The sequence below is a fragment of the Camelus bactrianus genome, chromosome 3, assembly GCF_048773025.1.
Source record: "Camelus bactrianus isolate YW-2024 breed Bactrian camel chromosome 3, ASM4877302v1, whole genome shotgun sequence".
Lineage (NCBI taxonomy): Eukaryota > Metazoa > Chordata > Mammalia > Artiodactyla > Camelidae > Camelus > Camelus bactrianus.
Genome location: NC_133541.1, coordinates 88,001,103 through 88,027,479, shown reverse-complemented (window position 1 = coordinate 88,027,479; position 26,377 = coordinate 88,001,103). Strand labels below are relative to the sequence as shown.

At 43.9% G+C, this 26,377-nt stretch overlaps 1 protein-coding gene across 5 annotated transcripts in view; it reads left to right on the top strand.

Annotated features, from left to right (window-relative positions):
- ZNF608 (zinc finger protein 608) overlaps positions 1–13,446 on the top strand; it is a 101,091-nt gene extending 87,645 nt beyond the window's left edge. For 4 of the 5 annotated variants that reach the window (XM_074360583.1, XM_074360586.1, XM_074360585.1 and 1 more), the window contains 7 exons: positions 2,524–2,611; positions 3,135–5,589; positions 7,254–7,671; positions 8,238–8,410; positions 9,718–9,871; positions 11,763–11,844; positions 12,426–13,446. In XM_074360583.1, the coding sequence (XP_074216684.1) occupies positions 2,524–2,611; positions 3,135–5,589; positions 7,254–7,671; positions 8,238–8,410; positions 9,718–9,871; positions 11,763–11,844; positions 12,426–12,432 (3,377 nt within the window). In that variant the 3' untranslated portion in view covers positions 12,433–13,446. Of the gene's footprint in view, positions 1–2,523; positions 2,612–3,134; positions 5,590–7,253; positions 7,672–8,237; positions 8,411–9,717; positions 9,872–11,762 lie in introns of all 5 variants that reach the window. The other variant, XM_010971544.3, reaches the window with a different exon arrangement.
- The last annotated feature ends 12,931 nt before the right edge of the window (positions 13,447–26,377 follow it).

Here is a 26,377-nt window from a genome sequence, read left to right as displayed (position 1 = left end):
TTTCACCTACGTGCCAGCTTCACGCAGTTAACCCCTCCCCCCCCCCACACATAACCAGTGATTAACTGCGTGTTGGGGTCCCTTCTCGCCGGACCCCACTTTTTCCTTTGTCCTGTTTTTGAGGCCACGAATTCAGTGTCAAGCGTTGGGAGTGGGTTTGCGTGTTGGGTGGAGCTGCGCGGCGTGGGTCGTGGTGGGAAACCCGGCCCTGTCACACGGACAGTAGTAGCCTTTCATCACAAGGACCTGCTGGCGTTGATTTACGGAGCCGGGCAGCCCGCTGTCCCCGAGAGAACCTGCCCCCGCCTCGTGGCTGGCCCGCCACCTTGGCCGCCGCCTCTTCCCCAGGCGATGCTCCTTTATCCGCCCCCATCGCTGCCCCGCTGCTCCGGGCGGCCGCCCTCGGCCCAGCCAATCAGACGCCGGCGTTCCCAGCAGGCGCCGGCCAATCCGAGGCCAGCGTTTGCTGGAAACGCGAAACCCTTAGGGGAAAAGCAATAACAAAAGCCTTTCACTGCAGACAAATGTTAAGTGTCTGTGCAGACTTTTCCTGTTTTTAATTTTATTACTGTAAGAATGGAGGGTTTGTTGTTTCTTTCATGTTTCCTTTCAAGCAATTTTAATTATACATTTGTGCTACATCAGGGACTCTGGAACGCAGTGATTCAGCCTATTGCATCTAAAGTTAAAATGCAGTAACCTTCTGGCGATACAGATACATTCCTGCACTGTAAATATAGCTGACATGCTAAAGAATTTTAAGCAGCTGCAAAGGTCTTTGACACCACACACAGTGCCCCAGAGAGCAGATGATGAGAAAAACAGTTCTGTGTTCCCCTTCGCCTTCTCTCCCGCCCCCTCCCTTTTCCTGAAAGGATGTGCTCATAAAAGAATCCTTTCCTCCAATTGTTCTGTCTTGTGCAAATTTTGACCAAATGCCTAACTGCAATTGATTCTCATCTCAGTATGAATTTTTATACTCAATGGCTTAAAAAAATTTTTTTTCCCCTAAAGGAATTAGAATGGAATCAACTGTGATTTGAGGGAGTGCTTGCTTTGCTTCATGCAAACTACCCCCACCCCAACACTCATACTATTGATACAGTGAGTAAATTCAGCTGTCACCTAAGTAATAGTAACACAGACCATATGGGAAACAATTTTTAAATCTCTTTTTGAGAATTTTGAAAGAAATCCTCTCTTCCTCACTACTTGAGTCCCAACCATTCAAATATTTTACCTGCTGTTTAAGACGTTCCCAAGGAAATGAGTCTTACCTTATGAGGTGTCCCTTACCATAAAGGAGTTCAATACAGGTTTTCTGCAGAATTCAGAATGGCGATGAGCAGGTGAGTAAAACAGCTAGAAACAGACTTTGAGTATTGTCTCTTGGTGTTTCCAAGAAGTGTGTGTGAGTTGGGGAGGGGGGTGTTGAGTAACAAAGGCACACTTAAATACTTCACTTTTTTACCCTCATATTTTATATATGTCTCAAAATCTAAGTCCTTTTTATATATGCTTTAAAGGAATGAGTTAAAAAAATTTGGAACCTGTCCTCTAGAGAAATAAAAAGGATGTTATATTTTGTTTCCCTGTGACATTTGGTATACTAAGTGCACTTAAGTTTAGTAATTCACAGATGCAGTGCTAAATTAGATTGTCTGTCTGCAAAGCAGTTGGGAAAAGCAGAATGGCTTGCAGGAAACAAGTGTGTTGGTTTTGAGATTTTTTTTTTCTAATCCTCTGTGGCAAATGCTTACTAAAGTTGATTCTAAAGATAACCCCAAGGGCAAACCTATTGTGCACATTTATTTTCTAAAGAGGGCTATTTTGGGAGTCCTTAATATGAAACAAGACCAAACAGTGAAACAGATACCATAGGGCTGATTCTTGTCTCACAAAGCCAGAGAGGGAGGATTAGGAAGAAAAAATCGTAGCTGATTGCTCTCTGGACTCCAAGCCCCCGCTTCCCCCTACCCCCAAACCTATTTTTGTGCATGCACATCATTTCTTTTTCTAAATAAAAATCACCATTATTTTGTACTGTTGAACTGGAAACAAAACCAATGACTTTCAGTCACCTTCTGGTTTAAGCACTGGTAACTGGCGCTTAGTTTTTGTTGGCCGCTTGCCAAACGAAAGCAATTATGTGTAATAATAGAAAAATTAAGAGGTGAGTGTTGCTGTTTTACAGCAGGACATGGCAAAAACCATTTCCTTCTGTCAGCAGTATCTTGATTACGCTCTCACACGCAGTCTTACCCTTTTGTACCACATGCTTGCGCGTGTGTGCGTGCGCGCGCGCGCGCGCACACACACACACACACACACACACACACACACTGTTTCCTGTGGGTTTTCACTTGAGGTCACTGAAACCAGAAAGAGGAAGAATGCAAACCACAGCTTTTGAAAGCAAATGAGAATGGAGCTTTGCTGGTAAAAAGAATAGTAATAATAAATGAACTGGAAATAGAGTAATTGGTGCTAACCTTGGTCCTTCTTCATTCCCCACTCCTGCAGGTGTCCTCGTGGTCAATGTCACGTGGAGGAACAAGACTTACGTAGGGACCTTACTGGACTGCACCAAGCACGACTGGGCCCCTCCCAGGTATGCACAGGGCCTTTGATTTCAGGCTCTGTTTTCTCTCCTCCTTCCTCTTCTTCCCCTCTCTTTCCCCATCCTCCCTTTGCAAGGAAACCATAGAGAGAGATTAATAATACATAAAAGTCTGTCTGTAATTGAAACCAGGCAAAAGAGCAATGAACAGTTCAGGACTGAACACAGTAAAATGCAGATACTGGGTTTCTTTTCTGTAGGGAGTTCTCTACTTCCTGCCCCTTCTCTTTCTCCTTTGTTCTCCTTTCTCAAAACAGGAATTTGAACTAGATTTGAAGCTTAGCTACCCGAGTTGGTTTTCTTTGGTTTGCTGAGAGTGGATGTAAGCCTTCGGTAGCCTGTTCTTTTGGGGGTATTGAAATTCTCAGTGGAAGAGTAGGATGTCTTTTCCTTCTCTGGGCCCAGCCCTGGAGTTTCTGGGGTGTTGACTGCTCTCTACCACCTCATGTGCCTCGTGATTTCACCTGGCTCCTTTGGAGATGCCCGTTTTGACGTCTGTTCCTTGCTTCCCCAGGTTCTGTGAGTCACCAACCAGTGACCTGGAGATGAGAGGGGGCCGGGGCCGAGGGAAGAGAGCCAGGTCCGCCGCAGCCGCCCCGGGCTCGGAGGCCAGCTTCACAGAGTCCAGAGGGCTGCAGAACAAGAACAGAGGCGGGGCCAACGGGAAAGGGAGGCGGGGCAGCCTCAACGCCAGCGGGCGAAGGACACCCCCGAATTGCGCGGCTGAGGACATCAAAGCCAGTCCCTCCTCCACCAACAAAAGGAAAAACAAGCCTCCAATGGAGCTTGACCTGAACTCCAGCTCCGAGGACAATAAGCCCGGGAAACGCATCCGCACAAATTCGAGAAGCACCCCCACCACCCCTCAAGGGAAACCAGAGACTACTTTTTTGGACCAAGGCTGCTCTTCTCCGGTGTTGATCGATTGTCCTCATCCAAACTGCAACAAAAAGTACAAGCACATTAACGGCCTCAGGTACCACCAGGCTCATGCGCACTTGGACCCGGAGAACAAGCTAGAGTTCGAACCTGACAGCGAGGACAAGATCTCGGACTGCGAGGAGGCGCTGAGCAACGTGGCCCTGGACTGCAGTGAGCCGAGCGCAGGTGTTTCGACCTACGAGCAGGTGAAGGCGCCGGTATCCCCTGGCTCGGGGAACCCCCCGGGGACCCCCAAGGGAAAGAGAGAGCTGATGAGCAACGGTCCGGGTTCTGTGATTGGATCGAAGGCTGGGAAGAATTCGGGCAAAAAGAAGGGGCCGAACAATGACCTGAACAACCTCCCGGTCATCTCCAACATGACGGCCACCTTAGACAGTTGCACTGCCGCAGACGGAGGTCTGGCTGCCGAGATGCCCAAACTGGAAGCGGAGGGATTCATTGACAAGAAAAACGTGGGCGAGAAAGAAAAGGGCAAAAAAGCCAACAGTTGCAAAATGGACAAAAACCTCTCCAAACTCAAAACTGCCCGGCCCATCGCCCCCGCCCCGGCCCCCACGCCCCCGCAGCTAATCGCTATACCCACCGCAGCTTTTACCAGCACCACCACGGGGACCATCCCCGGGCTGCCCTCCCTCACGACCACGGTGGTTCAGGCCACACCAAAGAGCCCTCCGTTAAAACCCATTCAGCCAAAGCCCACGATCATGGGGGAGCCCATCACCGTGAACCCAGCTCTCGTGTCGCTCAAAGACAAAAAGAAAAAGGAGAAGCGAAAGCTGAAGGACAAAGAAGGGAAAGAGACGGGGAGCCCGAAAACGGAGGCGAAGCTGGGCAAACTGGAGGACGCCAAGGGGGCGGGGAAAGACTTATCCGGGCATTTTTTAAAGGACCATCTCAGCAAGAGTGAGGGGCTGGCCAACGGCCTGTCCGAGTCGCAGGAGAGCCGGATGGCCAGTATCAAAGCCGAGGCTGATAAGGTTTACACTTTCACCGACAACGCCCCCAGCCCCTCCATCGGGAGTGCCTCGAGGATGGAGTGCAGCGCTTTGGTGAACGGGCAGGCGCCCATGGCCCCGCTGCACGTGCTGACCCAGAATGGGGCGGAGGGTTCCGCCGCCAAGACGAGCAGCCCCGCCTACTCGGACATATCGGATGCTGCCGATGATGGTGGTTCTGACAGCAGGTCCGAAGGCATGAGGTCAAAGGCCAGTTCCCCGTCCGATATTCTTTCTAGCAAGGACGGCGTTGTCAAAGGGCATCCTTCAGCTGCAGCACAGTCATCGCAAATGAAAGAGTCCCACTCTCCCTATTACCATGGCTACGACCCTTATTATTCTCCTAGTTACCTGCACCCTGGGCAGGTGGGCGCCCCTGTAACTGGGAACGGCGGTAGCGCCCAGGGAATGAAGATCAAGAAGGAGTCCGAGGAAGATGCAGAAAAGAAAGACAAGGCAGAGCAGCTGGAGGCCAAGAAAGTGGACCATAATTCTGCATCCTTACAGCCTCAGCACCAGTCGGTGATCACGCAGAGACATCCGGCCCTGGCTCAGTCACTGTATTACGGCCAGTATGCCTACGGGCTCTACATGGACCAGAAGTCTCTGATGGCCACCAGCCCGGCCTACAGACAGCAGTATGAGAAGTACTATGAGGACCAGAGGCTGGCTGAACAGAAAATGGCCCAAACTGGGCGAGGAGACTGTGAAAGGAAAAACGAGCTCCCCTTGAAAGAGCTGGGCAAGGAGGACAGTAAACAGAAAAACATGCCGTCGGCCACAATCTCAAAAGCTCCTTCTACTCCGGAGCCTAACAAAAACCATTCTAAACTAGGGCCGTCAGTGCCTAATAAAACTGAGGAGACAGGTAAATCGCAGCTTCTCTCCAATCACCAGCAGCAGCTTCAGGCCGACAGCTTCAAAGCTAAGCAGATGGAAAACCACCAGCTTATTAAGGAGGCTGTAGAAATGAAATCTGTCATGGACTCTATGAAGCAGACAGGTGTAGACCCAACCTCGAGATTTAAACAAGTAAGACTGTGGAGCGTGGCCCCCTCAGGGAGACAGCAGTGTGAGACTCATATATGGCTGGGCTTGATCTCATTTGATTTCTTCCCAGAAAATCAACCAAGGGTTCCTTAGGCTCGATGCCTCTTCTCTTGAAAGATATTTTAGAAGGTTTTCTCAGGAGTTCTTGTGTCCTTTTAAAATGTACACTGCTCACTAGTTCCTCTTCATCTTGTGTAGTAAAAAGAACCTGGGCCATGTGCTTTGGAGACTCGTGTTCCCTGCCATTAACTAACTGAATCTGACGAGGTCTTTTAATTTCTCACTGAGTCCATAGTGCGGGAATTCTACCCCGTGGTGGCTGAGTTCTCTTCTCACTCCGAGATTCTGAGTCTGATCACTCAAATAATTAGTTCTTTGGTATTTCCAAATTTATTTTGGCATTTTCTAAGAATATTCAGATGGGGTCCTTAAGTGCACATTTCCCCCTCATCTTTTTCATGAAACCCAGGTGTCTTGAGGTCCCTAGACTCCTGTGTTATGCTCTCTGTTAAGGGCCCGAAAGTAGGGCTCAGTGCTGCTCACTTGTGAGGCGAGCCAGGGGTCTGGGTGGACGGGTCACAGGCAGCCACCCCGGAGCCCTGTGGTCAGTCAGCCAGTGGTTAAATGCGCGAACACCTGAAAACCAGTCACCATGAAATCAGACACGTGCTAGTGCTTTCTGTCACGACTCAGAGACATCCTGACTGACTACTGCAGTCCCACAGGCATTAATTCTGGTATTTCCCAGCTTCCCCAACCCCCACGCTGCTCCCATGCTTAGATGTCTCCTGTGACCCAGAGCAACAGAATCCATTCTTGGTACCCATTTCTGCCCCAGAGTTGGGCCTTAAGCCTTAAATACCCATTGGGTTTATATGATGAATGGGATGGGAGGGTCACAAAGGCCATTGAAGGATCTCAGTTTCCCCACTTATGGAGGCCTGAATCCGTCTGGGACTTCACAGGGCTGCGTTTAGGACCATACAATTTGTGGGGGTCGGGGGTTATGGATGCTTCAGTTTCCTAATAGAAAAACCATAATATGTACTGTTAATCTGAAATTTTACTTTGATTAAAATGTCAGCACATGATGGGACGTGATCCAGTTACATTAAACCTCAACTGCAGTAGATAAAGAAAACTATGAGGAAACCACAGGTTTCCCTACCCCCGCCACCACCCCGATATGTTAATTGATGTAGTAATTACTTATATTTACTGTTATCAGCGGGAGCTGGAGTTTTTAAAATTCTTTTTACCTATGTGAGAGAATAAAAGGAAAATGAGAGTTAGGTGAAATACGTCTGTAGAGGTTATTTAACGTTAACAAATGACCTTTAACAGCCCAGCTCTGAATTCTGGCAGAGCTAAGTTTGGAAGCCCAGCTCCATGCACTGGGCAGCAGTGTGACCCTGATATTACTTGAGCTTTAAAAGCTTTAGTTTTGTCATTTGTAAAAGGAATGATTAGCAATGCCGGCCTCAGACAGTTATTACTTCACGAGAGGAGGCGGTACAGCTCTTTGCTTGGTGCAAACATAAACAAATGTTAACGTAGTAGTAGAAGGAACAGTAATAGTGCTGTTGTGATGAATGGGTTTTTCGGAAAAACTGAAATTGTAAAACAAATCTGTTTCTGAAAATCAGGATCCAGATTCAAGGACGTGGCATCATTATGTCTACCAGCCCAAATACCTGGATCAGCAAAAGTCAGAAGAACTTGACAGAGAAAAGAAATTGAAAGAAGATAGTCCCAGGAAAACTCCCAATAAAGAGAGTGGTGTGCCCAGCCTTCCTGTGTCATTGACAAGCATCAAAGAGGAGCCCAAAGAAGCCAAGCGTCCAGATTCTCAGTCCTTGGATGAGAGCAAGCTGAAAAATGATGATCGGAAGACTCCCGTAAACTGGAAGGACTCTCGAGGAACGAGAGTGGCTGTCTCCTCACCCATGAGTCAGCATCAGTCCTACATACAGTACTTGCACGCTTATCCTTACCCACAGATGTATGACCCCAGCCACCCTGCATACCGGGCGGTTTCTCCCGTCTTAATGCACAGTTACCCTGGTATGTGTTGTGGGTTCTCACTCTGTGGGTGGGAGGAGGCTGTGTTCAAAATATCAGCTGTTTTAAAACTCAGGATAAATTAGATGCTTCAAGAGTAGCATTTGTTTTGCTTGTTTTTATGCTGCTTAAGTCCCAAAGATGAAACTGATTTAACATAAGATTTTTTTTTTTAAGATGAAATGTTAAGAGTCTTTCTCTGTGGTTTCCATAGGCTCCGAGGGTCGGCTCTAGCTGTTAGACTGACAGATACTTTATTGCCTGTGAAAGTATTCAGAGCACTTACTGTCATAACCGTTACTGTTACTGTTCCTTTCACTTAAGCAGACACATAAATGTATGAAATGGCTCTAAGCTCAATTCTGTTTATAACCTCCCTTCATCAGGATGAATTAACTGGGAGAAGAGAATCAGAGAACCTAAATACAGTTTAATGATGGTGTAGCCCTTTCTTAATGTAGTTCCCTATTTTAAGCTCTCTGACTCTCATCCCAAATTCATGTAATCCAAATTTTTTTTTAAAAAGATGTCGCCCCTAACTTGGTGTGGCGTTTATTGTTTATCTGCAGGGGCCTATCTCTCTCCAGGATTTCATTATCCTGTTTATGGAAAGATGTCAGGGAGAGAAGAGGCAGAGAAAGTCAATACCAGCCCTAGCATCAACACAAAAACAACCACGGAATCGAAAGCACTGGATCTGCTCCAGCAGCACGCTAACCAGTACCGGAGCAAGTCTCCCGCCGTAAGCCTCCTCTTGTTGTTACTTAAAAGCACTGTGTTTTTGAGGGGAGAAAAGTGCTAAGCTAGAAGACAGTCTTGAAATATAAATGGTTTTGGGACCCAGCTGTGATTTCAGGATGCTGTTTTATTCTAGTATATAAAGAATGGAAGGTTGAAAAGTAAGATGCTTTCATACACAGGGGGAAAAAATTGTCAGCACGTGTAACATAGTAGTGATTTTTCCGTTGGAACATTTATACCTTGCTTTCCCAGGAGGACCCCTGCTAGCCAGATATTTAAATTTATAGGGACCGAGCTTTGATGTGCTCGTGTGCCAGAGCGAGTAACTTGGCTAAGGAGTGGCGGCTGCATCTGCTGCTTTGGCCTTGACTCATGGACGTGTCCCTATAACTCTGCTGAAGTAGCTTGGGCATGTGTATTTGTGCAAGGTGGCTCTGCTCCCACCCTGCCCTCCAAAAAAGGGCGATTGCTACTCCTAGAGACTGTTGAGAAGACAGGTTAAAAACAAAAGTTGTGGTAGTTCTTGCCTCCAAAAGAGAGGTTTGGAGTAAATGGAAATACAGGTTCTGTGACTGTGAGTCTGTCTGCCTGAGACCCTATAAAGAGAAAAGATGATGTATGAATCTTTTCCTGAGAGGACTTACTGTGCAAAGGGTTTTTTTTTTTTTTAAGTAAGAAAAAGGACTTTAAGAAAAGAGTGATTAAGTTCTAGTGGGTAAAAACATCTCAGAAAACTTGAGCCTTAACACAGTTATGATTTGGGAGAACCGGAGCTTCTCTGAGTGGTCCGAAATTGAGAGACTCTGGAATCCTTCAGAGGTGTAGGACAGTCATTTCCTCTGCTTGCTCTCAGCATGTGATAGTAGAGTGTCTGTTTTCAATGGAACATAGTAGATAAAGAAAGGTTTAAAATTATGACATAGATTCTTCTCACAAAATTAATTAGAGTAGAAGAGTAATCAGAAGGCTGGACCTTAAAGAAGTCTCTACAACTACATTTTTGCCTCCATCCCTCTGTGACAGGTGTGTCTGGGAAGCAGGTGGGTCTATTCTAAACCTGCAGTTGTGAGTGAATATAGAGATCCTCTTATGTCAGTCGTTTGAGGAAAACATGGATGCTGTGTTGGCTTAATTCCAGCTGAAACGAATGCCTGTCTTTTGAAATGATCTGCGATTAATAACAAATTTTACATATCTCTGTATGTACTTTTTAATCATTAGCACGTATCGCTGAAAGGACAGGTGGTTTATGACTCCTACTAACTGTTTTGTTGGAGGATTAAAGGGGGACCTCTGTTTCTGTTGCAGCCCGTGGAAAAGGCTGCAGTGGAGCGGGAGCGGGAAGCGGAAAGGGAGAGGGATCGTCACTCCCCCTTCGGCCAGCGCCACCTGCACACGCATCACCACACCCATGTCGGCATGGGCTACCCGCTCATCCCTGGTCAATATGACCCTTTCCAAGGTCAGCAGCGCTGTCGTCCCTGTGTCTCTGTTCACCCCACTTTGGAGAACAGTTGCCAAAACCACCTTTCCTGCCTTAAAATAAAAAGGTTGAGCTTTGAGTTAACAATAGCTCTAGGAGGGTTTTAAAATATATTTCTTTTAATTTGTTGTTGTTTTTGGTGGGGAGGGTTTTTAATACTTTTTCTGGTATTTCCTTGTGACACAACGAAGGCTATTCTCACACCCTCCATTCAGTAGAACACAACATCGTGTTCCACTGAAATGGCTACCACTTAATAATTGTCACTTGTTGTTATCAGCACACCCTGTTATCTCACACAGGGTGGCGGCCAGTGTCTGGGGCAGTGACTGCAACAATCAGAAGATCAGATAGCTGCTTCTGGGAAATGTGGAAAACAGGGAGGGTCGGTGGGAGGCTCTGGGGAAATTGCTTGTCCTGATCTCCACAGGCCTGGAGGTTGCCCTCTTCCCCATGGTAGTAACGGGAGTCACATGATTGGGCTCAACACTTCTTAGAACCTAATTCAGGGACTCTTACAGCCCTTCACTGCTGTGACCCTTTCAGTAAAGAGGAGAGACATTTTTAAAAAGCCACAGAATCGACGTGGGGAACCTCCGGTTCGTGGTGTTTTAGTGGCGCGTGAGCCCTTCCTCCTGGCTCTGTCACCTCCTGGCAGGTGTTTACCAGCAGATCACATGGTAGCATCTTGCTGTCTGAGTCAGCTTTGGCTGCCGTAACAGAATACCGCAGTCTTTAAGGCTTTAAAGGACAGGAATTCCATCTTAGTTCTGGAGACTGATGGTCTGTGATCGGGTGCCAGCGTGTTTGTTTCTGGTGAGAGCTCTCTTCCTGGCTTGGAGGCGGCCACCGTCTTGCTCTGTGCTGCTGTGCTCTCTGTGCATCCGGAGGTGGGAGGGGGCGAGAGAGACTTACTCTCTCGTGTCTCTTATAAGGACACTAATCCTATTGGATCAGGGACCTACCTTAGGGCCTCATTTAACCTTAATTACTTCCTTGCGGTCCTGTCTCCCAATACAGTCACGCTGAGGGTTAAGCCTTGCACATAGGAATTTTGGAAGGACACAGTTCGGTCTGTAGTGCTTGCCAAGTTGCCTCTTACTCTACAGTCTGAATACAAGATAATGTATTTGCAGGTACTTCCAAAAATAGGAAGTGCTCTACAAATGTGGAGGTCATTTTAGTTTATTCAACTCAGGTTACTTGGTGGCAAATAGTGGTATTAAAAGGGAACAGAAAGAACATAGAAAGACAGTCATCTCCCTAAGGTTTGCATCGGTTTCCTCTATTTTTTTCCAGAACTGTTTTCTATAGAATTTAGAAGAATTTCCTATTAGGCAGCTTCCTGCCATTTGAAGCTGTTACATTTTCTTACTGCTACCTTTCTCTTGCAGGGTAAAAGTTGAGACTATTTCTAACTTCAATTCAGTGATTCCATGTACCTTATGGGATGCATTGTGTTCAATCACTGGGGAAAACGTTAACATGATAAAAGTTATTATGAAACTATTGTATTCTAAGCAAATAGCATGTCGCTTCTATAATTCACTGTGACTTTTGATTCCTGTTGTTACCTGGTACCTATTATTTCTCCTGAGCTTCCTATTCATGAATGCGTGCAAACCATTTAGCACCATGCAGAGCCAGAGAGATGGGATGCTATATTCTCTTTGAATAGCTATTAAGAAAACCGCAGAGTATTCAATGAAGGGATAGACTGGTTAGACCAAGCAGTTTGTTCTCTGTCCTTACTGTATGAAGCATCTCATGTATATTTAGGAAAGGACAGATTGCCGCTTTGGGGTCTACAGCCCATCACTACTCTACCTTTCCAAATGTCACAGGAACCCTGCATTTTATTCCCCATCAGGCTTGACCTCTGCTGCCCTCGTTGCCTCTCAGCAGGTTGCTGCACAGGCATCTGCATCAGGAATGTTTCCTGCACAAAGAAGGTAAATATTCTCTACATTTCAAATCAGTTTTCTGGATGGAGACATCTTAATGGGTGGGAGGAAGCAAGTGTAAGCTTTTTAGACCAAAAACTTGGCTCCTAAGGGTATGATACTTTCGTAGTGACTGTGCTTATGATCCCACTGTGCTTCACAGGCGCCTTCTATTTCGTGAACCTCATTTTTATAGCTGTAATGTAGATAAGTAATTAACTGAGCAGTTTTTAAGACAGTTGAAAGTTTCTTAGGTTATCTTCACAGCTTTGTTAAAATAATCCACAATGACTCCCTTTGTCTTATTGTGTTTAAAAATAAAATTGGAAATGGAGGAATTTATTTCCCTGATGCTGGAGGTAATGTTTGTTCTTCGGTATTTTTAATTATCCCTCAGGTTGTTTCAAAAAGGAAAATAATTTCTTTTTCATGATGCATGTATCATTTCCCTTGTGTCCATTCACTTGCTATGGAATTGGATTCCATGAATTGCATAGAATTAAAATAAGCCTATCAATCTTTCGGTTTTCATATTTTCAGTGTCAAATGTGGGTAGAACCCGTATGCTAAGGTTTTCTTTTCTTTTGCAGAGAATAACAAGATTGGAAATGTACATTGTCATGTGACTGGATCACATGGGGAAGCGCTTTATACAGACATCAGTTCCATGGTGTTAATTTGAAATGCCTTAATGGCAGGCAAAAACCAGTCATTTCATTTTTGTAAATTACAGATTTTATCACAGAGTTGCAAATGTTGCTGTAATTAAACTTCTGTTTTATATATATATGCGTATACATATATGTATATATACATATATATATATATATTCTTTACTTTTTGTATCAGTAACCAGGCTCGCACACACAGGGTCTGCTGCCAAGTCGCAAACCACTCAGCAAAGGAAATTTAAAAAATGTATTTGTCATGTTGCAAAGTGTTAGCCACAAAAGGCTGCTTACTTTCTTTTCCTTTTCAATTGTAAATAAATAATGTTATGTATCAGTGTGCCTGAATCTTGCATATCCTTCCTATATTTCCCGTAAGCCCCTCTGAAAGGCTAACTGTGATGATGACACTTTGGTACAATTTAGATGTCTATTTGGTGGCTCCCGTTAAGACGCATCAGTGTAAAATGTTCCTGTAGTCACTGTTTGTACTTGTGTATTGTGGGAAAAAAGTACTTTTGGAAGGCATGGGGTTGCCAATACCACAAAAACTGTGTTGTATATAATGTAAAGATTAAAATGGGGAAATAATGAGCATCTGTGAATAATGAGGTGTCATTTTTGATAATCTTGAATGGCAAATAACCCAATAGCCTGCATACCAGAGACATCTGTGATTGTTCTATTACTTGAATAGTCTTGCAGTCCTTTTTCTTTTCTTTCTTTCTTTCTTTCTTTCTTCTTCTTCTTCTTTTTTTTTTAATGTTTACAATTATCCAGTTTTAGAAGAGAGAGACTTTAACGCCATTGCCTGGTTACTTGTTTTATGCTGTAATCTAGTTTATTTTATGTAAAATGTATATTGAATGCTTTCCTTTTTTATACCTGCCTTAAATAATTTGGCAATCAGAATTAAAAAGGTTTTTTTTTTTTTTATAATGGCTTCTTGTCCGTCTCATGTTATTTCTAGCTGGCTGAGAGCAAGTCTAATTTTCAAAGAAAGGTTCCTTCATATTACAGATGTCCAATGCATTAAGATCTGGTACACAGATACTAACTTCTCTTATATGATACCCAGGTTTAACAACCAATAGTGGGTTTAATTCAGTGGAAACATGGGTGGATCTTTAGTGGGTATTTACCCCAAACATGGAGCATAATATCACTGCAGATTGGTAGATAACAGCTTTCTCTGGTACAGAATGATATTCCAAATATGTTGGTCTTGTGACTTGTGGACTGTAGGTAAAATGTATAAAAAGTTAGTCAGCTAGCCATTTATTTGACTTGTCATTAAATTGTTTTAGTAGCATATGCTATGCCACATGTACAGAATTAAATGCTTCCTGTTTTTTTTTTCCTTGCCTCTCCTTCTCTCCCTCCCTCCTTCTCAACAAATACTTTCTGAGCACCTGCTTTATCCAGGCACTGTCTAGATGCTGAGATACAGCCATGAACCAAGCAGACAAAAATTCCTGTCTTCAGAGAGTTGGCATCTTCTAGTAGGTGGGGTAAGCCTAATAAAATATATAAGAAATAGGCGGAGTATGTCAGATGCTTGATCAATGCCCTGGCAAAAAATTAAGTCTGGGAGTGGGCTTGGGGGCTGTGTGGGAGTTTGTAACTCTTAAATTGAGTGATCAGGGAGGGCCTTACTCAAGGAGATGAGGAAGCAGTCATGCACATCTCTAGTGGGAAAGATTGGCAGGGGGAGGGGAGTTGTCATGTGTTTGGATGGATTGATTTCGATGCTTCATTCCAGCTGTAAGTTTTAATGATTTTACTGTAATTGCTAATGACAGATTTTCCACTTGGTTTTCTAAGAAGTTCTTTAAGTTGATAGAATTTGTCTTGATAGAATTTGGTTCGTTCTCTTACGTCGAGGCCTTTGCTTCACACGTGAGGAGGAATTTGCAATCAAAAATGCTTCCTCTACTTTTGGAAGCCACCATCAAGCGGCTTTCCTTTGGAGTTTCATCAAACATTGTTTATGGGGTTTATTACTGCACTTAAAAGGAGTTCACAGATTTTTCATCATTTTTTAAGTTACCAGATTTTTTTCAGTTCCTAGACCACATTTTGATGTATCCTGGAAGGCGGTGGAATTTGTGTCACCCCAGTTCAGTATGTTTCCTCTGTTCAGAATATCGTTTCCAAGATGCAGTATGTGTTGCCCAGTTCTGGAACTCACTGAACAGTTCACTATCAAAACACAGGACCAGAACTTAGGTCAACTTAACATCTTCACCAGCTGTACTATCACATTCCTGGGGGTGGCTAGGGGATGCTGTGGATTCCTGAGGATTTTCCTACCTTCAGTAATAAGTCTTTTTAAAAAAACATGTGGAAGCCAATCTTGCCTGAGCTGCACCATGATGAGATATATGCTTATTTTGTACCAGGCTTTTAATCACTTCTAGTTAGGGGCCTAAATAGATAGGTTACTAAATAGGTGCCTCAGATCAGGCTTAATTTTGCTCCTGTAATAAACAAGAGTGCTGATAAACACAGAGATACATGACCAAAAGCACAAGGTGATTTGAGTAGTCTCTCCCCCAAGGCTTTTACTGGAACATTACTCATGACTGGTTTACATTAATCACTGAATGAAGTTTTGTTTCTTCCCCCTTATTGTTCCAGTGTTGTCTCTGCTGCTGACAACAGGAATTGCCAAAGGCCAGAGTTTGTTTATATTGTGTGTGCCATTTCTCTGGCTGAGTACAGAGTCAGTACTGAATGGTAAATTAAAGATTCCCAAAAGACAAGCACACTTGGCTCCATTATATTACTATGATGAATCTGCCATTAATACGGTTCTAATTGTTTTACTTTTCCAGACATAAACTCAGTCCCCTTAGTGACAAATAATAGGGTTTATTGATTTTACTAAACATTATTCATTCTAGGCCTGCTCTTATCAGCTTGTCCTGAACATATGCAAAAAGCCTGCAGTGCTGACACGGTACAAATTAACTTCATGGAGAAATGAGAGTGAAGAGTTGTTTACAGCTGTCGTTCCTGCGAATGCAGAATATTAAAAACAAGGTAACAGGCTCCGTGTAGAACTGGTTGTTCCCAGATGAGGTTCTCAGGTGGCTTTTTCATGGAAACTTGCCGCTGATGGTCAACCCAGGTGCTTAGCACTTACAGCGGAAAAGGACTGTCTTACATACTCACCCTGGCTGTGACCCTGATGGAGTGTGGTTTCAGCGCAAGGGTTTGAGAGTCACCAGAATAAATAGCTCTGATTGATACAGGATAAAACAGCAGTTTAAATGATAATTACTGGTCACTCCATTCCTTCCCTGACTCTGAAAAAGAGATGAAGCAGGCAGAGCCATTTATTACTGTTTTTGTCACTAGTCATCCATCCCCTGCTTCCTGCACAAGCTTGAGTCATAAATGTTGTTTGCTTTCAGTTCACTTTAGGAGAGAAAACAAAGTGAAACCCACTCATAGGAGTGCCTTCATCATGGTTTCTTTTTTAATTTTTTTTTTTTAATAAAGTCACTCTCTAAAGCAGGTGTTCCCAGCCTTGGCACCATGTACATATTGGACAGGAAGATTCTTTGTTGGGGTGGGAGGTAGGAGGCTGTCCTGTGTGTTGTGGGATCTTCAGCTAGTCTCTACCCACCACACGCCAATAGCGGCTTCTGGTCACACCCCCCACCCCCAGTTGTGACAACCAACTGGTCATATGAAATTCAGATCTCCTGCCTAGCCCGTTCCAATGATAGACTGCTGAATTTCCATGCTCTTTGTTGCTTTAGAAGATGTAAAAACCATCAGTGGCACCAGGTAATCCTAAGAAAATATAATGGGGATGCTCATTTGACCAAATGGATAAAGTTGGACCAGACCCTCTAGCTTTTTTAAGAGAATTGGATGATCTGAAGTTTAACATAATAATTAGTACTTTTTATAGATTGAATTCATTTTCAATCCAAAAACCTGTCTGAGGGCTGAATTCAGCCCAAAGCACATCAATTAGCAAGATGTGCTTTATATATGTTGTTGAAAATCTTCACGCTAGCTCTGTAAAGTACATATTATTTTTCCCTGGAGCAAAGACTTTACAGTTAGAAAACCTGGAGAAAGGAGGCGTTCTTAAGTTGCTGCTGGGACTGAACTCAGCTTTCCTTCCCATCAGGAGTGCCATTCAGTTCATGCACAGGAATCAACTTTGAGAACTTCTCAGATGCAGTATACATTTCAGTAAAGTTTTTTCTTTTTTTTTCTTTTTTGCTTAGACATTTGAAACACAAGGCACTGACAATGCTGTGAGTGTGTACCAGTTCTCAGTCTAGGTTTATGTTCTGATCACACTGGCCAGGCCCTGGCCCATCTTCAGTCATCCTCCTGTCCATGGAATGGAGGGTGGGTACAGGGGAGATCACACTCCTTACCTGCGTCCGTAGGAGAAATGGCTGCTCATGGTGATGCAGGAAAAACAGATGTGGGGCTTGAGGAGGGCTGCGTCAGGCTTCGGTTAAGCCCCTGGGACGTGCCCCGCCAAGTGTGGGTCCTTGGCTTCGCCCAGGAAAGAATTCAAGAGCGAGCCATTGTTGAGTAAAGGTAGATTTATTCAGAGAGATACACTGAAAGGCAAGAGAAAGGCCATGAGGTGTGGGGGTTGGGTGTTCAGATTTAAAGTAGGTACACACTCCATAGACAGAGTGTGGGCCATCTCCGAAGGGAGAGAGAGAGAGAGAGAGGCCGTGAGGGGCAGTGTTGACCATTTTTATGAGCTTTGGTAGCTTCATATGCAAATAAGTGGAAGGACCAGTCTAAGTAGCCTGGGGAAGGGGCTGGGATTCCCAGGAAGTTGGCCATTTCCCACTCTTTGACCTTTTGCGGCTAGCCTTGGGACTGTCATGGCACATGTAGGCATGTTATTCACCATGTTAATATATTACAATAAGCATGTAATTGAAGCTCAAGATCTTCTAGAAGTCAACTCTCCCACCATCCTGAGCCTCAAGGCCTACTGGGGGTTGAATCTTTCACCATTTTGATGTTAATTACTGTAGCATTCCTTGAATGGCTGTGCCCTGCCCCCTTCCTGTCTCAGTGGCAGCTCTCTGGCTTCTTGTGTGTGAGACCCCACTACTGTCTCAGCCCAGCTCTCCAGGCAACTCCTGAAAGTGGATCAGAGCTGACCCGCAAAATGAAGCCACTTTGACATCTCTTTGAGAATTGAGTTCTTGAGGAATGGAATCATGGCCTTACATCTTTCCGTGGCATCAGAACCCCCTCATTTCCAAGTTAGGAGACTTAACACGGCACTGTGCTTTCCATTATTAGAAAATCTGTAAGTTATTTTCTTTACCTTCAGTGTTTTATAGTGATTGTTATTCCTTGAGTTGGAAAGGTTGGAGCACTGTTAATTTTTGACTCATCTTTCTATTGATTTGTGGAGGTTTTCTTTTTCTTTTTCTTTTTTTTAAACTTTGTCATCACAGCCCTGCTTACTCTCCTGCCTTGCTCTTTTTTCTTTTTAATTTAAGTGTAGTCAGTTTACAATGTTGTATTAGTTTCTGGTGTACAGCAGATGATTCAGTTATACATTCAGATACATATTCTTTTTCATTAAAGGCTATTACAAGGTATTGCATATAGTTCCCTGTGCTATACAGTAGCACCTTGTGGTTTATCTACTTCATATATAGTAGTTAATATCTGTAAATCCCTTAACTTCCAATTACCCCTCCACCCTTTCCCCCAGTAACCATAAGTTTGTTTTCTATGTGAGTCTGTTTCAGTTTTGTAAATAAGTTAATTCGTGCCATTTTTTTAGATTCCACATTTAAGTGACATCATACGGTATTTTTCTGTCTTTTTCTGGCTTATTCACTTGGTATGACAATCTCCAGTTCCATCCATGTTGCTGCAAATGGCATTATTTTATTCCTTTTTTAAGCCTGAGTAGTATTCCACTGTGTGTGTGTGTGTGTGTGTGTGTGTACCACTACTTCTTCATCCAGTTATCTGTCAGTGGACATCCTGCCTCTTACAAGGATACTTGATTAAGTTGGGTCCACCCACGTAATCCAGGATTATCGCATTTCAAGGCCAGTGGATTAGCAACCTTAATTCCATCTGCAGTCTAATTTCCCTTTGCCAAGTAACCTAACATACTCACAGGTTCTAGGGATTAGGAAGTGGACATCTTTGGGAGGGCATTATTCTGTCTACCACCCCACCCAGCACCATGTCCTCTCTGCCTGGATAGTAATAAGAACATAGTAATGGCCGCTAGCATTTATGTAGGATTTACTGTGCTCTAGACACTTATTGCTAAACACTTCACATAGAACAGTTCACTTAATGCTCATAACAACCCAAGTGCTATTCCCACTTCGAGATGAAAAAACTGAGGCACAGTTGTAAGGTACTTTGTCTGAGTTTGCACCTCTGTATAAGTGACAGGGGCAGGCTTCATGACCATTGTGCTATATGCTGCTTCAGAAAGAGGATCTTAAATCCCCTAGGCAGTTAACAAAAGCTAGCCAGCTTTCCTTAAAAAAGAATAATGCCTTTCTCCATTGCACGCCCCCCACCCACCCATAGTCATGTGCTCTCTTTCCCCTGCAAAAGTTCCCTAGAACTTAATAGCCTGTAAGAATTAAGAGGGACCTGTCTTGTCCTCAGACAAGTAGGCTGCACTCTGGAGAGAAAAGAGGAGCTCAGGACCACTCTTACTGAACAGAGATACTGGGATGGGGGTGGTGGTGAGGAGCCAGGAGTGTTAGGAAAGGCTCGCATCAGGCACCGGTGAGCGAAGAGACAGCACGTGGCAGTCCGCGGACAGAGGGTGAATCTTACCATTTCAAGAACAAACAAGAATCCTTGAGAAAGAGAAACCAGGCTGTAGCCCGCGGTCAGGGCTTAGGGTTACTGAAGGCTTTAGGTTGAGAAAGAGCCTTGACAGATTCTGAAGAGAGCCTTGCCCTTGCTGGAAGGGCAGGGGTGGGCGGTAACTCCAAGGTAGTGCCAGCACTAGGCAGGGCCCCATCCTCTTTCCTCTGCCCTCCCCTCCCCCTGGCAGAGAGCAGAGCGCTTGGTAAGGAAGAAGACAAAGGAATGGCCCCAGTTCCCTGCCCCTCCACCAACCCTCCCTGTGTGCACAGGCTGACCTGCTTACCCGTGGAGGATGGATGCCCTGACTTGAGCAGGGATGGGCTAGCGCTCTGCCAGCAGGTCTAGTGACTGGAGATGCTTTTGGTGGGGTTAAAGTCCTTCCAAAGAAGGCATTTTGGAAGTGACTGAAGCAGAATTCGTCCAGGAAACATCTTCTGAGCATTTCCTAAGGGGCCCAGTGTTTCCCTGGGGCTGAATGCTCAGCCCCTGCGCTCACAGCCCTTCCAGTTGTGGGGCACAGCCCTCCCTCTGCATCAGCCAGACCCCTGCAGACCTTTTGTTGACTAGGCCAGTCTGATGTGAGGAGGAATATTCGCTTTGGGGACTCTGCCATCAAAGCTTGTAAACCTTTCCACATGATGTGTTCAGCCTTAGAAATCCCCAGGTGCCTGTGTGTCTGCCACTCCCAAACCCCTGCCGTCCCCCCCACCCCGTCTCAGTGATAAGATACAGAGACAGGCTATAAATGATGGATTTTACGACAGCAGTTCTGGGACCAGACTGTCTCCCTGTCCATGCTGCCCCCAGGCTGGGCCTGAAGCAGGACTGGCCCCAGCAGGCAGCTAGGGAGCAGCAGATGTGCCCAGAGGTGGGGAGTTTTGGTGACTCATTTCTGTCCCTCGCCTGGATTCTGTGGGTTGTCAGTGAGGGGCAGAATCAGAGGCGGAAAGTGCCACACCACCCAGGGAAGCCCCATTGCCTATCCGTGGGCAGCCTGTCATGGTTACTATCTTGAGAGGCTTCATGCTGTTCAGTGCAGTTTCTGGAAACACAGTGTGACCGTCGAGGGGGCCCAGGAACGTTCCTGTCACTGACCCTGCTGGGTGAGGTGGGCTGAAGTCATGTCAGTGACCAAGCAACGTCCCCCAGGTCAGCTAAAGGGACGTCCTTTTCATTGCCTGGTGGTGGATACTCATGAACTGGTGCTGAATATGCATGTGACATCCTCCCAGGAGGCCAAGTGTCTCTAACTTTGTCCCACTCCATATATGTGTGAGTGTGTGTGTGTGTGTGTGTGTGTGTGTATATATATATGTATCATATATATTATTTGCTCGGGGCTCTGAGGGCCTCTGACACTTGCTCTGAATGCTTGGCAGGTCACCTGTGCCCTACTTGCTAATGCCACCTTGCCTTAGTCAAGGACTTCGTCAGCTGTAAATAACAGAAACCTATTCAAGCTGGCTTAAGCAAAATGGGCAAGTGTAATGTAGGGCAGAGAGGTCTTACGGGAGCAAGGGTGGGACGTGTGTGTAAGCATCAGGGGGGCTGGCGCTGGGACGTGGGTCATCTCCAGGCACCTGGGCAGCCTCCCCCTTCCTCTCCTCCCCCACCCCCACCCTCAGTCTCTCTCTGACTCTCATCATGATCTCTTCTCTCTGCTCTTTCTTTTCCTCTGTCTCTCCTCTCTCTGCACACTGGCTGCCTCTGGTTCTCTAAGCACATGGCTTGCCTTGCTGAAAGTACGGTCTGGCATCTCTGTTCTAATTTCAGGTTCCCAGGAGAATCAAAGTGGCCCAGCTGGGGTCCAGTGAGCCAAGAGGGTTTTGCAGTTGAGAATAACTTGCCTTGCTGAGGGACTCCAGGTTGCAGGGTCAAGGGGTGCGGAACAGATCGCTGAGCTGGCTCCTCAGTTTGGCTTCTTTTGGCCAGCCCTACACCACCCTGTGTCCAAGGAACATTTGTGGCCAAGAACAGAAGCCCATTCAAGCCAGCTTAGTTACAAAGATGGTTCATTGAAAGCTTACGAGTCAGTCTCATATTATAAGAATATGGGAAGGAAACTGGCAGGTCATAGTGATGGTGTCTAGAAACCCCTTCAGTCTCTCCCCAGGGTCATGTAATCTCCGCGTACCTGGAGAGGGCGTGGGAACACTAGGCTGTCCCCCTTACCCCTATCTTGTCCTGTGTACCTCTTCCATTTGGCTGTTCCTGAATTGTATCCTTTAGGATAAAACTGTAATCATACGTATAGTACTTTCCTGAGTTCTGTGAGTCATTCCAGTGAATTATTGAACCTATTTGTGGGGGAGGGGAGTTGTGGGAACCCCCAAATTGTAGTTGACTGGGCAGAAATGTAGGTAGCCTGGGGACCCCATTTGCAACTGACTTCTGAGGTGGGGGCAGTTTGGTGGGACTGAATCCTTCATCTGTTGGGTCTCCATTCCCTCCTGGTAGTATCAGAATTGAATTGAATTGTAGGACCTAGTTGGTGTTAGAGAATTGGTGTGTGTGTGGACACAGCCTTGCAGTGGTAGCGTCCTAGAACACAGCCAGGTGGGCTATCACATAGTCTTAAGACAGAGCGCTCACAGACCTAATGCACACAGATCACACAGTTCATTGGAGCAATTTAAACCAAAGCATACAGTTAGAAGGTAGTGGAAAGAAGTGGAATGGACTGACACACTTAGACTGGGAAACAAGCAAATGGGAGGGCCACATCCCCTGAATTCCGTCACACCATGTTCTTCTGTCCTGTTTCTCTCTGGGCCACATCAGTCGTCCCCACTGATGGTGTGGTTACGAGGGCCACAGGTGAGGATGAGGAAGAGGAAGAGGATGCCTGAGTCAGCCCCACTTACTCTGTTGGAGAGCCTGGTGAAGGGCTGTTGCGTTAGTCTCCTGAGCACGTATGGGCTTTATTTGCGTGTCCAGGACAGAGGGCAGGTGGGGTTTTGCACAGGTTTCATCACCAAGTGGCTAAAACAGGACCTCGTGGCTACTGAGTCCTTTGTGTCCTCATGTATACTTAGTATATCATGAATATTCAGTGTTTCCTTGCCTCATATATATTTAGGGTATCATGAATATTTATTATTTACTTGGTTCTTCCAATCCTGTCTGTCTGGATTCACACATACATGCTCTACTTGTTTTATCTAATGTATCTCACAGGTAAATACCTTAATGATCTGTGCTTAACACATCTAATGATTTGCATCAACCTCATTTGTTTTCTTGTTTTCTGTAGTGGAACTGATATTCTCCGTGTGGCAAGTGCACGTGGCGTGAAGTCTGAGAGATGGATGTATATGTTTGGGTGGGGAGGAGGCGTATTATTAGGGTCTTATAAGCTATTGTAAGGACTTTATTTTTACTCTTAAAGGGCTGGAGGAGCTGTCTGTTTAGGTGAGCTTACAATTTCATCACATGCATGAAAGATTTTAAGAAAGGAAGGAGGTAGGAAAAATTACAGAAGCAGGTGCCAGCAGATTCTTTGTAGAGAGGTGTAATATAGAAGTGCAGAGAATGCGCGTTATTGGGGGAGGATCGTAGATATTCATTTTACTTCTTTGTCTACCAGCTATTTCAGTCTTGTCACGATGGCAAAGGAATGAGAACGTGCAGGAGGAGGCAGCCACCCCAGGATGTGAACGAAGGTGCTGGGCACAGAGTGAACAAGAATGGTCCCAGAGAAGAGGTACAGCCAGCACTAGATGGAAGTTTAATGGGGGGAGTTTGCAGGGTAGGAGGAGATGAAGTAGTACCGTTAGGATTCAGAGGCATTGCTGGTTTTAACTAATCATTCAGTCTTTGCCATGACCTTGACTTAACTCCCTGAGAGGTCTTACTCCAGTTATTTCTTGTATGTTTCCTCCTGCCTGTTTAAATGGATTGACTGACACAGCATTGTATACCTTAATTATACATTTTTGTGATTTGGGTTAGCTGGGGCAGAACGTTAACATATTTACCACTTGGATAAAAATGTTGCAGTGCTTGTTCATAAAGCAATAGCATATAGCAATGTCAGCTGGAGTAGAACCCTAAAAAGTCAATTTTAGCTCTACTGAAAAAGTCACTTAAAAAGTTTTTGTGGAATATCATTGGTTTTACTTTTTAAAGAGTCTGTCTTGTTGGAAAGAATTTTGAGGTTATTTCTTTCTCACGCTTCTGTAACATAGAACACACAATTGCATGTTGTTTATTTTTAAATTGCATGATATGTTTCTTAAAGAAACATGTAAAACTTATGCAATTACTGTAGTATACTATTTATATTTTTGGAAAGTATGGTTAGTATGTGGAAGCATAAAAGTAATTTCATCTTTTTTTGTAGTGAAACATTGCTTGACTTGTAGTGGTATGTTATTGCCTTAAATATACCTTGACAAACTGGTTAGCTGTACGGGAAAAAAAATAGCCTGGAATCCAACATAACTTTTTATAACAAAATTAATTCCAGGAGAATCAAACATTAGTGGAAGCATCACAGTACTAGAAGAAAACATGGATAATTTATTTATATTTTTAGAGCGGGAGTGATCGTTCTGCATATAGCATCAACTTCAGAAGCCATAAAGGGAAAGGTTGATAATTTGATTGCTTTAAATATTTAAAGATTCATTTGTAGAATAACATTATAAATAAGGCCAAATAGCAAACAAGAGACTGCAGGTAATATTTGCAATATATACCTTAGGCGAAGGGCCAATTTTTATACTCAGATGACTTTTAAAAGTGCTGAGGCAGCACCCTCATAGAAAAGACGGACAAAAGAGACAAACAACTAGTTAACAGAAAAAGAACACAATGACTAATAGAAATATAAAAAGATGGTCATATAGCACAGTAGAGGGCCAGTGGTTTATTTTTCCCTTAATAGGACCGCAAAGGTTAAATGTTGGTGAGGGTGTGTGTCAGTCTCACTACACTGGTAGTGAGAAATCTGTTAGGGACAAAGTTGGCACTGTTTGTCAAAAATGTAAATGCACATAGTAATTTCCTTTTTGGGAATTTAGCCTACAGCCATTCTCAATTGCACAAAGACACTGTACAGAAATGTTCACTGCATGATTTGAAACACCAAAAACTACTTAAACGTCCATCAACATGGTCTAGTAACGGTACAGCCACAATATGGTGCCTTGAAAAGGATGACATAAGTCTCGTATTTGCATGTTGTGATGGCTCAGCGCATTGTTGAATGAATGGATGCGGGATGTTACATGTAGGGTATAGGAGTACAGTCTCTTCTGTAAATAAATGAGTACATATTTATATACGTGTGTGTGTTGTATGCTTGTGTGTTCGTATCTGTGCATGTTTGTGCTTTATATTTGTATTTGGATAGAAAACCTGGAAAGCAAGCCTCTCAGATTAACAGTGGTGAACGGGAAGTGGGGAGAAGTGGCCTAGAGGAGGAAGGGACTTTATTTTTAATTAATATAATTGTGAACTGTCATTTAAAAAAAATGATGGACATGAATTACTTTAAAAATAAGCTGTTATTTCTCTCACCAAGAATCTGTGGCATATCTGTCTCTGTCTTATCTCTACTTCTCTTGCTATCTCTTCACTATTTTTACTTGATTCCTCTCTATTTAGCTAATTTAATATATATATAAAACAGTAAAGGAGGATGTTTATTAGCTAGTTGTAGAATATTTCACAGCGATGCTAACTGCTTTGACATTTATTATACAATGTCTGTTCTTCCGTATCTGTGTACGGTATTTTATTTTAACACAACATCATACGCGTACTCTTAACATACGTAAGAGGAAAGTTACGTACTCAGTTGGAGTAGCAAACAAATAGATGTCTCTATTAATGATAAGTACCTCTTATAGTACGAAATATTTCAGAGTTAAAAATAGAACATAACAATTGTGAACAAAGTCTATATAAAGTTGTTTCAATAGAGGTTTTATCTCATTTTGTCATAATAGAGTTTCATCATTTTAAGGAATTCTGTTGTGATGGGCATTTAGGGGTGAGCAACGGACTCATCCGCATGATGGTAGCCACTATGAAAAAGGTGGCTTCAAGCCCTTGGAGACAGAGCACGTACAGGGCTTAGATGTTGAGCAAGAAGTGAGTTTGGTGAGGAGTTGAGGTTAGTTAATGCCCAGCATAATAGAAAGGCTTCCTTTTTTTTTTCTCTCCTGCTTGGCATCTAGGAGCAAGGAGTAACAGAAGCTACAAGTAGACTTAGGATAGCTCTTGGGTAAGTGACACATAGTCTCTTCCATCCCTTAATACCTCTTCCTCTCCTTTTTACAAGGAGAAACGAGGATGGTTCTTAAAGTAAAAACAGCCATGTCATATTTCCATTTCATATACTCATACGTATTTCTATGCCCATAGAGGTAAGCTCGCATTTTCAAAATTTTGCACTTGCTTAGAAGATCTTTGCCTCTCCTTTCATTTCAAGCTTTCTGGATCATTTGTTTTAGGTGTGTCTCTTTTATGCACAGTAGAGATTAGTTTCTCTATGAAATCCAATATGAAAATCTGTTTTCAGTAGTTAACATTAGAACACTTTTATGTATGGCTCTGAAAGATGATTGTTTCTGTTCTGTCATATTATGTTATGTTATGTTATGTTTTCTCTTTGTTTATTTTAAATATTGTTATTTACTTCTGATATTTGGCAAGATTTGTATTTTTGACAAATATTTTGTATTTTTGTATAAATATTTTACCTCTTTTGTATTATATAAAGGCATAATTACTTCATACAAAGTACACTTATACAAATTACCTTATAATAATACAATAATAAATACAAATTACCTTATACAAAGATCACCTTTCTATATTAATCGCAGTTACTGTCATCAGTGATAAAATTAGCTCATGTTCTCTCCTTTGTCCGTATAGTCTCCCTCCCTCAACTGCATATTGTCTTTTATTGTCACCTTTTTAGTGCTAATTATATTTTCACTTCCACCACTTATTTTGTCAGTATTAAAATATATTCTTTTGTCCTCACTTGTTTTCTACCT